The sequence below is a fragment of the Lissotriton vulgaris genome, chromosome 1_2 (genome assembly GCF_964263255.1).
Source record: "Lissotriton vulgaris chromosome 1_2, aLisVul1.2, whole genome shotgun sequence".
In the NCBI taxonomy this organism is placed as follows: domain Eukaryota; kingdom Metazoa; phylum Chordata; class Amphibia; order Caudata; family Salamandridae; genus Lissotriton; species Lissotriton vulgaris.
In genome coordinates, this window is record NC_141686.1 from 80,508,520 (window position 1) to 80,521,190 (window position 12,671).

A 12,671-nucleotide genomic window follows, 5' to 3' on the forward strand; every position below is an offset into this window, starting at 1 on the left:
ATAGACCTTCTTATGACTCCAAAGGCTCTAAGAAGGATGAAGAGAGCGGAGCACTTCTCAGAGCCTAAATTGTCTTTGCCATCCATTCTGTCCAGAAGAACAAAGATCACTGTGAGATTTCTGCATCACAGGGTCTGAGGGCGAGCCTCCTCCTTAGACCCTGGGATGCAGAAATCTCACAGAAAACCATTGACATTTTCACACTATAGGTGTAACATCGTCAGCACCGTCAACAATGGCAACCATGACCATGACTGTGATACTGACTCCGATATCGTTGACAAGAATTTCACTCTCTAAGACCCCGTTGACAATGGGAGCTTCGTCGTCGTACCCCCATCGATGAGGAAATCCTCAAAGATGCCACCATAGAGCGATTCGTCGGCGTGTGCCCCCGTCGACAAGTAGCACCTCGTCGACGACCACCACATCACCGATGCCACCATTGACTGCAACACCATCGACTGGGGAATCTGCCTTTCAGGTTATAACTGTTCGACGCCACCATCAATGAGGGTTACTCTGGTAACAAAAGTGACCAAAACATTTTTATGTCCCACCATGGCTGAGTACAATAAAGTGTCACCATTGATGCCATCACATCTCCTAGACATACAGGACTCTGATGAAGAGGATGATGATAGTGTTTTCGGTGTAGCTCATAGTCCATCAGAGCTGCACGTAAAATGTCAGGAAGATGAAGATTACCCTGTCAGTACCATCAACAGTTATGTGGTTCCACCTAATCATTATCGTCAATTTGGTTTTAAACAAGAACCGCGTCCCAGAGACATGGCCCACCTACCGCCTGCTCGGATACAAGAGCTGCAGGCGATGTTGGCGGATTAGACAGCTGTTTCCGTTGCATGGAGCGGAGCCAAACAGACTAATACCTCAGGTGGATCTGCCAGTTTTACCTCCTCCAGTCACACCTGGGATTTCTCCTCGCCCCTTACCAACAGACCTTGTTGCAGGAGATACTTCTGCTTCTGGTGAAGACAGAGAAGAGGGTGAGCTCCCGGATTCTACTTCTGCACAAGACCCTTGTGATGACATCATACCAACTGCTGCACACTTACCATCAGATTCTCCCCCAGAGGACATTGGAGGATTTCATAATCTGACAGAGAGCATCCACCAGATTTCATTTACCAATGATGGTCAAACAGACCAGTTGCTTCCTGTATGATTTTTAAGGAGGACACCAGGAAGTCTGTGTGCTCCATAGCAATCATAGACTATATATGGCAAGAAGGCATCAAGATGATGTGAACACCCGCCACCATACCTACAGTTCTCCCTCTTATTGAAAAGAAGTATAGGGCTCCGGAGGATTCTCTTTCCTGACTTATAAGACATCCCAGACCAGATTCACTTATCTCCCAAGCGGCGCAAAGGAGATCCAAGAACCCTGCCACCCCAATCACTACAGGATGGACATTCTTGGAAAGTACTTTTCCACTATGGCTGCAGTTACTATCATGGCAGCTAATGCATTAGCAATCATCGGCCGCTATGACTGCCAGATGTGCTCAGTTATGGGATGTCTGCTGGGTCTTATACCAGAGTTTAGAAGACAGGAGGCAATAAACATTCTGCTAGAAGGAGAACGTGCAGCGTCTGAAACCATCGACTGCGCCCTTGTCGTAGCCAACACTGGCGACCACCTTTAGGCCGTAGGTGCAGACAAAAATCTTGGCTTTCGAAGGGTAATCCTTGTTAGGAAAGCATATCGACGAGGTGCTTTTGGCAATCAAGACGGATATGGAAACAGCAAAATCATTAGAGAGACTGCAATATTGTAAAGTGCCATTAGGAGGGGTTAGAGGGCGAAGTTTTACCTCCTTTAAAGGAGGTTATCAGCAAAACCAACAGTACCAGCCAGGCACAGTTCCAACCCCCCAGGTTACTGTCAGTCTTCAACAGCTGGTTTCTTTCTTAAAAGGGGCATCAAAAGAACACATACGCAAGGTCATGACTCCAACAGGAAACCATGATCTCGTACAGGTACCAGCTTCCCTTCCGTTCCAACCTGTGGGTGCGAACATTTCCAACCATATGCAGCAGTGGCGTAATATAACAAGACCTTATCACCTTTGGACACACCCTGGAATCCACTCAGCGTCCCTCGAATACTCTACCCAGAGGAGCCCCACCCCCTCGTCTTCACTTACTCAGGTAATGCTCTCCAAAGGAGTGATCAAAGAGGTTCCTTGAGCTCAAAGAGGGAAAGGTTTTTATTCCTGTTTTTTCTTGTTAAAAAGAAATCAAAGGACTAGAGACCAATACTGGATCTCAGGGGTCTCAACTGAAATTCCTCAGAAAACAGATGTTCAGAATCGTAACACTGAGATTCTACGTCGTCTCGCTAAGAGGACTACATGACCTTGCTCTATATGGAAGATGCATATTTCATATCCCTATCCATCAGAAACATTGGAGATTTCTGAGATGTACGGTAGCTGGTACCCACTACCAATTCAAAGTACTCCCCTTTGGCGTCAAGTCGGCTCCAAGGATCTTTACCAAATGCCTTTGCGTCAGTAGCCGCAGCTCTTGATCTCAAGGTCTCCGTGTATTTCCATACCTGGACAACTGGCTGCTCAAAGCATCAACAGCACTGGTAGCCAAGCAGACTACAAGCGCCTGTTTTCAGTTGTTTTGTTCTCTAGGCCTCAAGATAATAAAGGAGAAATCTTCCCTTCTTTCTGGTTAGGTCATATAGTTTCTGGGAGCAACAATGAACACCGTACTCTGCAAAGTTTTGCTTTCCCAAGAGAGGCAGATACTATTGCAGCAGCTAGCAAGAAATATGTCAAAAAAAGGGTACGTTTCTGTTCGGGCATATAAATCGCTCCTGGGAACTTGTTCATCAGCAATCAATCTAGTGCAACTAGACGGCTGACAATAAGGTCTCTTCAGGAAGAGCTACAGAAGCAATGGCTGCAGACCTCTGGATCCTTCAACGAAACAATACAGATCACACCACTCATGAAAGAAGTGCTGCAACGGTGGATTCACAAACCAAATCTCTAAAAGGGACTTACTGTCCTTCTATCCAGCCCAGATTTAATCTAAACTGCAGAGGCCTCTGTGGATTGCTGGGGAGGCATTCTACAGGAGTTTTCAAATCCAAGGAAAATTGTCCAGGGTGCAAAAGCTGCACTGCATAAACAGCTTGGAGCTCAAGGCCATCGTACTATCTCTTCAAGCCTTCTTGCCAAGAATAGCGGGTTCCTTTGGGCTGGTTCATATGACCAATACAACTAGCATGTACTACTTGAACAATCAATGAGTAACTAGGTCCATTATGATATCACAGGAAGAGTAAGATCTGTGGGAATGGATGACACAACATGGAATCTCGCTCTAAGACCCAAGCATGTCCGAGGGCTGCACAACATGATAGCGGATACGCTAAGCCGTATGCAGTCCAGTTTTCATGAATGGGAATTAGAACAGTGCCAGGTCGACAAGATGTTTTGGACGTGGAGAAAGCCATCTTTAGACCTGTTTGCCATGAGAGAGAACGCCAAATGCCAGTCTTATGCCAGCATGTTTTCTATCCCAGAGTCATGGGGGGAATGCCCTTGTATTGCGATGCTCCGGAATAGATAGTTGCGCCTTTCCCCCATTCCATTAATTCCCTGGGTGCTGACCGAGATGAAAACGTAAGCCTGCCGTCTCATTCTCATAGAACCACGATGACCTAAGGATCACTGGTTTCCAGTACTTCTCCTGTTGTCAGAATCGACAACCATACGCTTACAACCGTCTCCATCGCTTCTGACAAGGAACAAGGGCCAAATATGTCATCCAGACCCGAAATCTCTTCATTTGCATGCATGACTCCTGAATTCTTGGAGTTCAAAGATTTGAATATCTCATAAGAGTGCAGAGGTAAACATTGCAAAATCCAGAGCTGAAAGCACTGACAAAATGTACCGCTTAAAGTGGAAGTGGTTTTGCTGCTGGTACACCCGGAACATATTTTGACATATCTCCTCTTAGGCAAAATCAGGTCTCACATTCTCTGCTGTGAAAGGTGCACCTCGCTTCGATTTCTCATACAGAAGATCTGCTCAAATGCTGTGTATCTGTGTGCTTCTGGTCTTGTGAAATAATTCATGAGCGGCCTCTTCCGTGCCTTTCCCCCAATGTGTGCACCCCCTCCGGAATGGAAGCTCAATTTGGTCCTTGCACAACTGATGAGGCAGCCCTTTGATCCAATTCACAAAGCTGAAGTAAAGTTTCTAATTTGGAAAGTAGCTCTCCTACTGGCTCTCACTTCCACGAGGAGAGTGAGAGAAATCCAGGCTTTTAGAAGGAACCATTTCTGCAGTTCACACAATATTTTGTGACCCTGCAGACAAATCCAACTTTTATTCCTAAAGTCCTGACGCAGTACCATCTTAACGAACCAGTAATACTTTAGGCTTTTTTACCAAATCCATCCACTCCAGCAGAGCAAGTGTTGCACACGCTAGATGGAATAAAATGTTTAAACTTCTACCTGCTTAAGACAAGAGAGAGACTGATCAACTACTGGTGCCTTACGGACAGGACCGGGAATAAAGAGCAGTGACTAAGGCCGCTGTCTCCAGATGGGTCTCTTCGGCAATATAATTCTGCCATGACAAGGCTAACCACCCCTGAACAAGAAGGACCAAAGCACATTCCAGCAGGGTAGTGTCCGCATCAGCAACTCTTTTCGCTGGAGTGATGCTGGATTATATTTGCCGTGCTGCAACATGGAAAAGTGTCCATACTTTTACGCAGCACTTCTGTCGGCAGTCTACGCAGTATGAGGATGCAGCTGTGGGTCAAGCTGTACTGTGCCAGCTCTTCAATTAAATGATCAACAAAACAAAAGGCTATCGCACTTTTTCTAACTGCTTCTAATATTTAAGATGAAAACCTATTTGATTGGCCTATGTGTAAAAATTTGAAATTTTGTCAAAATTAGGTATTTTTTGAGTTCCCCCACCTGATAAAATAGAATAATACATTTGAGGTGAGGGACAACTACATATTTTCACTTTTCTTTTTTCGTTTTATTCTTTGAGTGAATGCTGCATGTGTTTGAGTTTGAGTGCGACACAGAATGATAGCAGTCACATTTTTGTCGATTGAATTTGTCTGTCTTGAAATAAAGCTTTCTTTGTAAATAGGTGTTTATAAACGTCTGATTGTAAAATTTCTTCTAGAAATATGACACTTTTGATAAAATGAAAAATTAACAATTAAAGAAATGAATTTTGATGATTAATTCAGGACTGAAATAGTGGTCTTTCCAGGATAATTGCTTACTTCATTGTTCTGTGAAACATGAGAAATTATTGAGCAGTATTGGCATTTTGTTTTGTTGATCATTAGAGTAGCGTGGCCTTACTGCGCTTAAGCCAAACCATTGTTTTTTAACAGCCCTTCAATTAAGGCGGGCCTCTTTCTGGTAAAGAGAATTTTTATACTTTATTGAAATTGCATAACATTGCTTAATATCGTGTACTGTTATTTCTAACCAGCTTAAAAATAAAGAGGTAACTTCTATTTTGCTAAACATTTCATTGAATGTATCATGGTCATTACAGGATATACATGCTTCATGTTTTGCTGTATACATATGTTAAAGTTTCTAGGATTGGAAGGGTATTTGCTTATGTACAGATGTCTGTTTTAATGCACTGACTTGATGTATTTATGATTTGCATGTCTCCCTCCATCCACTACCGACAGTTAAATTTTTTTAGATACTGCTTGCTATTCTGATTCAAGCATGTGAATCTATGAAAGATACCCCATTGCTTGATAAGAAAATAAGTTACTTACCTGTAACTGTGGTTATCCAGTATTGGTATTTTTCATAGATTCACATGCAACACCCTCATCCCCAAGGCGTTTCCTTTCTTTTGTTTTATGGGATTCTTACTTCTCAATTGGGAGTGTTCTTAGAGGGTGCTGACAGCTGATTGGCTGTGTTTCAACATTAGGTCCTTTTTTAAAAAGGTCATAGGCTATCAATAGCATTGCCTTGGGCCATTATATCCTACGATATTTGTTCAATACTGCTTGATTATTTTACTGTGGGACTCTTATCTCGAAGATGCGGAACTAGTCAAGCATGTGAATCTATGAAAGATACCAATGCTGTATAACCGCAGTTACAGGTAAGTAACTTATTTTCTTTCAGATGAGGTGAACATTAGTATCTCTACTCTGGCCTTGCCTTGCGTTGAGAGCATATGCAATGCAGTTTGGAAAGGAGGGTCTCCCTCTTGTGTAAGTTTGCTTGAGAATATTTAAGAGCACCTCAAATAATAGCAGTTTGTAGTTTGAGCATTGGATTAGAATTGACCCAGCATTGTAGAAAGGGAGAGAAATAGTAATGACTCTTGTTTAGGGTTTTAGCTGTGCACTTTAGACTCTGGTTATGTGAACAATTGTGAATTGCTATTGTAATCCAGTGTATTTTATTTTTTGTGGCCTGTTAAATTCTTGTGCATGGTTAGAAGTATTTTTTCATTGCACTGATTGAGGTTGTACACTAAATTTCTGAAATAAGTCTCTTTATGGTTGTGTGTTTCAAAGTTTTCTCTGACTGTTTTAGTGAGGTTGGGTGGTATATTGATAACTGAAGATGTTAACATGTGCACACAGACAAATACATACACAGACTCTCTCTCCTTTCTGTTTAGAAGTTCTTAAAACTATTGGCTATTTTAGAATATAATGTTTTTAAGTAACCGTAACAATCCACACTGCTATCTCTTCCAACTGCCCTTTAAGCCCCCTCATGCTTTACTTCTCAAATAATATATTTAACTATGATATGCCAGGGTAATTGTTGGGCACTTTTAAGCTCACCCCCCTCCTAATTTTACTGACCAAGCTACGCCCCTGCTTACAAGATATAGTCTTCCATCTGCAGCAGCCAAATGATTTTGCGACATTGTGTCCAGGATTATCTTTGCTTCCCCTTCAAATGTACAAGGTGTCACTGTTTTAAAAATTATGGCGAGTACACAATGTATAAGCAATGAAGGCGATAAAGCTGCTCTCACTTCGATAGTCTATTACCAGTAAATAATAGTTTGCCAGACTTTGCTTGCGGGATGTGTCTGTATATGCTTCATTTGCCTCTTTTCAACTCCAGTGAACAGAAACACAGAAGATAGCAGAATTTGCGTAGTGCTTATGAAGACAAGTTTGGGATGGGTACACTTGTGATTTAACTGCAAAAATAGTAAATGTAAGGGCAGCTAATCTACATTTCCTAATGTGTTGTGGTTAGATACCAGGCTAGATAGTTAATTATGACTTTTGACGACTGACCTCTTTTGAGAAGTGCAAAAGCATCTAAAAGTAAGAATTAGAACACTGCTTGTGAGTTCACTTGTCCTTTTAGCAATGAAAAGTAACCATCTTGGCACTGTTTTGCTGAAATTGATTTGTTAGTTTCATGCAATGTTTTATTTCACCTTTCTTTTTTGCCACCCCAGTTTAATGCTAAAATATGTACCAGTCTTGACATTTTAGACAAAGCAAAAATAGTAGCATTTGGGTGTGAAGTCCAATTAAAATTTGTTTATTTCAGTTAGCTATGGGTGTAGTTATTACAATATCTTATGTTATTAAAATAAATATGAAACCTTATTCCCCTACTTCCTCTCAGTTATGTAATAGTGCGACTGCTACAATATTGGGTAGAGCTAACTTCACTGGAAACTGTAAAGCAATCACTTCACAGTCAGTTAAGATGCTTCTTTAATCATTGTAATTGTCATATTACCATAAGCTAAATGTCTTTTTGATATTCTTTCCTTTAAAATATGTTTATCCAAAGGCTCAATCTTTTCCCACCTGCTTTTGCTTTCCAAACCAGGGCAACCATAAACAATACATTGCTGTGGCAAAAAGGTAAATTTTCTGTCCCAATAATTGTCAAGTGTTCATATCTGCCAAATATCAGATAGCATTCTATCCTCCCATTTGGAAAAATTGTGCTGCAAAATTATCTTACCTCGTTACAAGGACACAACATTGGCATCTTGTCGAGAGGTCGTGTAGGAGAAGGGGAAAAAAAGAAGCATAGAAGAGAAGGTATTAAGTCAAGACTTTCATATGGTTTAAACACAACAGCTACCCTTAATGGTATTGAAAGACTGGAAACATTTTAACAGTGTTGATAAATTATTTTTCCAGCTTTGGGCTATATCCGAAGCATGTGATACTGAATCTGATGATACTATTACATGTCACTTTGACTTTAAAACTGTACTGTCATGAGAATGAGATTAAAATTCCTGAATTTACAGTTTTTGTAAATCTTCACAACTGTTCACCAGTATGAAATCATTCCTATAACTGATTCTGGGAAACATCAGTTCTGCCACATAGTTCCTGGCTGTTGTGCTGTTCTTACTCAGTTTTTGTCTTTTATTTCCGGTAGACCCAGGAGCCAGGCCATTCTGAGCCCAGCAGTTTAACTTTGGGTGTTACAACTCAACCATCGCAGCACTCGCAGCAGGTAGGTTTTCACCCTCTCTTAAGCCGTCCCTTAAGCTGCAGGTAAACTAAAATGTATCTTAACAGTTTCTTTAAGGAATACATATTTGCCTGTCTTACTATTCTTGCTGCTGTTCTTGTTACTAAAGGTGATTAAAATATGTAAAATTTAGTACGGATACAAACAAGTTATTGTGTTAACTCAATTGACTTGATTAATGGGTAGATACATTTATTTTTTTCTAAAATTGCTCGGAATAACTAGGACCATGAACTTTGGTAGGAATCAACTAAAGAAAAGTTATTGTGCTGCTTCCATTTTGTCATTAATTCAGATTCACTCAAGTTTTGGTTTTAAAATGCAACAAAATGTTCTTCATTTAGTTTGTTTCAGACACATGCATGTTCTTTACTGAACTCCTATCAATATTTTTGCAGAGTTGTAGACATGTAACATATAGTATTTTTAAGCATGCATATTTAATAGCGCTTAGTTTACCGTAACAGCCTCACTGCTACATTTCCTACATTAGTAAAATAAGTAATTAGTAAAGAAAGGCATCCACGCTGATAATTTAAAACAAAGGCTTTACTACATTCATGTCAATTGAAAGATATGATGGTACAGTATGCTTTTTTAATGTGCTGGCATGTAATTTTAACTTTTAGACTAGTTAGAAAGAAACTCGGACAAAACATTTTTAGAAAGTGGTTAACTCTCTCATGAATTTATTCAGAATACACTCCATTTGTTCTATTGATTTATCTTGGCCTCTAAATACAAATCGTCACTTCAGTCTGTTCCTGAGCCAATGTGGACTTAGAAACACTGTTACCATAGGCTAATCCTTTGATCCAATTGTGTTTTTTTCTAAACGAGGGAGCTGTTATATATTTTACTCTTTTAATTTCTTTCTTTTCCTCACCCACCATGTTTACCTTTAGTTTTTTTATTGGTGTCAAGGAATAATACAATTTTGGAAATAGAAATGTCTGCTGTGTATTTATGAGACACACATTTACATTTCAAGACAAAAGTAAAGAAAAAATGTCTGAGAAATTCCACTCCCTGGTATATTTGTCATTTAGCTTTCTTTGTCACAGTGATTTACTTGGTAATAACTACACATGCTTAACAATGTGGTGTTATGTGTATGTACCCTTCTAGATCAAAACAACTTTCTGCTGCTTATCACAATTAAGGATACTGTGCAACAAAGGCACCCACAAGTTTGTTTATTTTCCAAGATACCTGCATGCTTATACTAAATGTTTTCCAGGCTCTCCAATTCCAACTTCATTCCCTTCCTCTATTTCTAGTGTCTTACTATCCTTCCACTATTTCAGAATATGTTTTCTATCAGTTTCTTAGCCCTTCTGATATTATCTGTTTTATTTAGCTTTTTTTTTATAATTCAGTCTTCAGCCTAATAATGCTGTTTTAGTCACAAACTCTAACTTGGTCTTAATAAGCCTAAATAATTGCTTCTGAACCCTCGACCAAACTTTCTGTAGTTTTGTGCACCCAAATCCCACTGTTATAGTGGCGCAGTCATTTTGTGTTGGATCGTTGGTACCAGGGCTGAATTCTTGCCTAAAAAAAGATAAATATGGAAATAATCTGGTATTTTATCCTCCGATTAAACTGTTTATTTTTTTGCATCCTTGATATATTGCTTCTTCTGTTGCAGGGATTCAGTTCAGGAACAGAACTATGCTTGGGACCATAGAACATTACTAGATAGGGACTGAGTTCCCATACTACCTGAGTATTATGAGCCCTAGTCCAACTAGCTATAGTGTCTCACTTGCCCTCATACTCCTATCCGGAGAGACACCCCAGAGCCCAACACTCCTGACACTCTTTTGGATCGTCGTGACAGGACACCCCCCTTTCACTCACACACTCGTACTTGTCCACAATAAGATATGACAGAGACAGGAAGGAAGATTGAAATGTTTTTTTAAACGATCGTGCTCTAAAATGTAGTGTAGGGGGCGTAGGCAAGATGGCGACGGAGTAGCACCGTTTCTTCGGAGCTCCCTTCGCCAGGGCAGAGAAAGACATTCACACAGCATTATTGTGACCCAGGTTCAGGTGAAATTGCAGCCCTGCGGCCCCGAACACTAAGGGGCAGGGCGAGATCGAAAATGCTCCCCCGACGCTACCGGGATCTGCATTGGAGACACTGGGGCTGTGGACGGGTGCTGAAGCCTAAATAATGCCACGACTGACGCGCCCAGCCGCTGCCGCGGTTGGGGATCAGCACGGCTGTGGAGATTGCTGACTGCGGCGCTGACGAAGCCCCGGATGCACTCTCATAAGAGAGCAGAGAGAGAACTGAGAGAGAGAATTGTGCGAGGCACCCTGGAACCCTGTGGAGAGGAGTCCTGAATATATCCCGGAGCCTTCAGGGTGGTGACTGGGGAGAGTGCCTAGCGACTGAGTCGGGTTGCTAGCAAAGTGGCTGCAAGCAGTGCCCCCACCCAGGTGGGCAGGCAGAGGCAGCGGCGGGGGAGGGGTGCCAGTTTGGAGAGCAGAGGGGCGGTGCAATGCAGAAGCGGCACAAGCAGCAGAGGGTGGGATGTCTCTGGAGGGGCCGGCGCTCCCGCGGCCCTCCGTTGTAGAGGCCTGAGCTAGACCCAAAGGATGAACCTGAGTTTTGCACCACTCAGCCACCGCCACTGATAAGGCCAGGCACGTCTGGTACACCAGTTTTCCCAATCAGGTAGGCCGAACCTGCTGGGGGCTGGGAGTTTCGCAAATCAAACCGGGTGACCGCGCTGGGTTCCGGGCGCTGTGTTTCGGCCCTCTCCTTATTCCCTGGGCTTACATTGCTCTGCCAATAACCCTATCTGGACGGTGTCCCACTGTTAAGCACCAACTGGAAACGCTGGAAGGAGGAGGAGCATCAACGGCCACGGGGGGGACCCTCTGAAGCTCAGCATAGGCTGCAGGTCAGCCATTTTGTCTGCAGCATAGTGACCCTTCATTTGGAGACGCTACCCCCCTGGTTGTGCGAGGCAGTCAGGGCTGGTGAGGTGGCGGGTAGAGGCCCTCCGGGGGCTGGTGAATAAACCTTGACCCTTCTCCACACCCCCCAGGGCGAGGAATCATTTGACAGTTGTTCAGGAGGAACTAAGGTCACTGATATACAGGCGGGCTGGACTATGACTTAACTCGCCCTGTGACCCTCTGACTGCGCAGTCTCTTGAACCGCTCGGCGCTGCCCCAAAGTAGTGTCTACGCAACAAGCTAAGAAGGCCCTACGATTAAAGACCTCCTTCAGAAATCAGGCGCCAAGAAAACCGGGGCACCTGGACTTGAACAACAAACGGCTCAGCCCCTAGAGAAAGACATGGAGACCGCACAGACGAGCTGATCACACAGGGCTTTATGGAGAAACTGTTCGGCATGCTTAGGGAGCACTTCGCAAGCCTGAAGCAAGATGTAGCCTCGTACATTAAACAGCGGAGAACAGAGAGCCAAGAAGTTGGGGATCGAGTGGACTCCCTATAACGGAGTGGGGACAGCAGAGTAGTAGTAGTCACGGAACAAGCCCGGGAATTAATAAACCTGCGTGAGCGCAACAAGGAGCTTCAGCTCAAGCTAGAGGATCTTGAAAATTGCTTAAGACGATCCAACATCCGCATCAAAAGGGTGCCACTTCAAGCGGACGGTGGTATGCTGGAGGAGTGGGTAATCCGTTTTTTCTGTCATGCTGCACCAGCAATAGGAGATGGGGAGATTATCTTGGACGGCACTTACTTTCATAGGAGGCCCGCCTCTAGTCTGGGAGGCCCGCCTCTAGTCTGGGACAACAGCAGGACACCCTCACCTGTCTTCACTCATATCGGCAGAAGGAGATTATCATGAGTGCCACCCGTGACAAGGTGACCGTAGCGTTCGAGGGTCTTCAAGTGGGTATCTTCGGGGACCTCTCACTCTGCAACTCAGCAAAGCTCTGAGGCCGGCCACAGCATATCTCTGAGACCAAAGTATTTGATACCGGTGGGGACACCCGTTCAGACTATCTTTAATTTGGAATAAAGAGCTGCGAGTGGTGCAAACCCTTAAAGAAGCACAGGAAATCCTTGCAATCAGCCTGGAGGAAGATGGAGACTCTGAGTCGCTAGAGGAAGGCCCAACCTCTAAGCTGAACCGA

General features: G+C 43.1%; 1 protein-coding gene across 5 annotated transcripts in view; it reads left to right on the forward strand.

The window, feature by feature from the left end:
- Nucleotides 1-12,671, forward strand: part of WNK1 (WNK lysine deficient protein kinase 1) — a 1,566,458-nt gene that overhangs the window by 839,699 nt on the left and 714,088 nt on the right. For all 5 annotated transcript variants that reach the window (XM_086952842.1, XM_086952840.1, XM_086952841.1 and 2 more), the window contains one exon: nt 8,450-8,527. In XM_086952842.1, the coding sequence (XP_086808968.1) occupies nt 8,450-8,527 (78 nt within the window). The remainder of the gene's footprint in view (nt 1-8,449; nt 8,528-12,671) is intronic.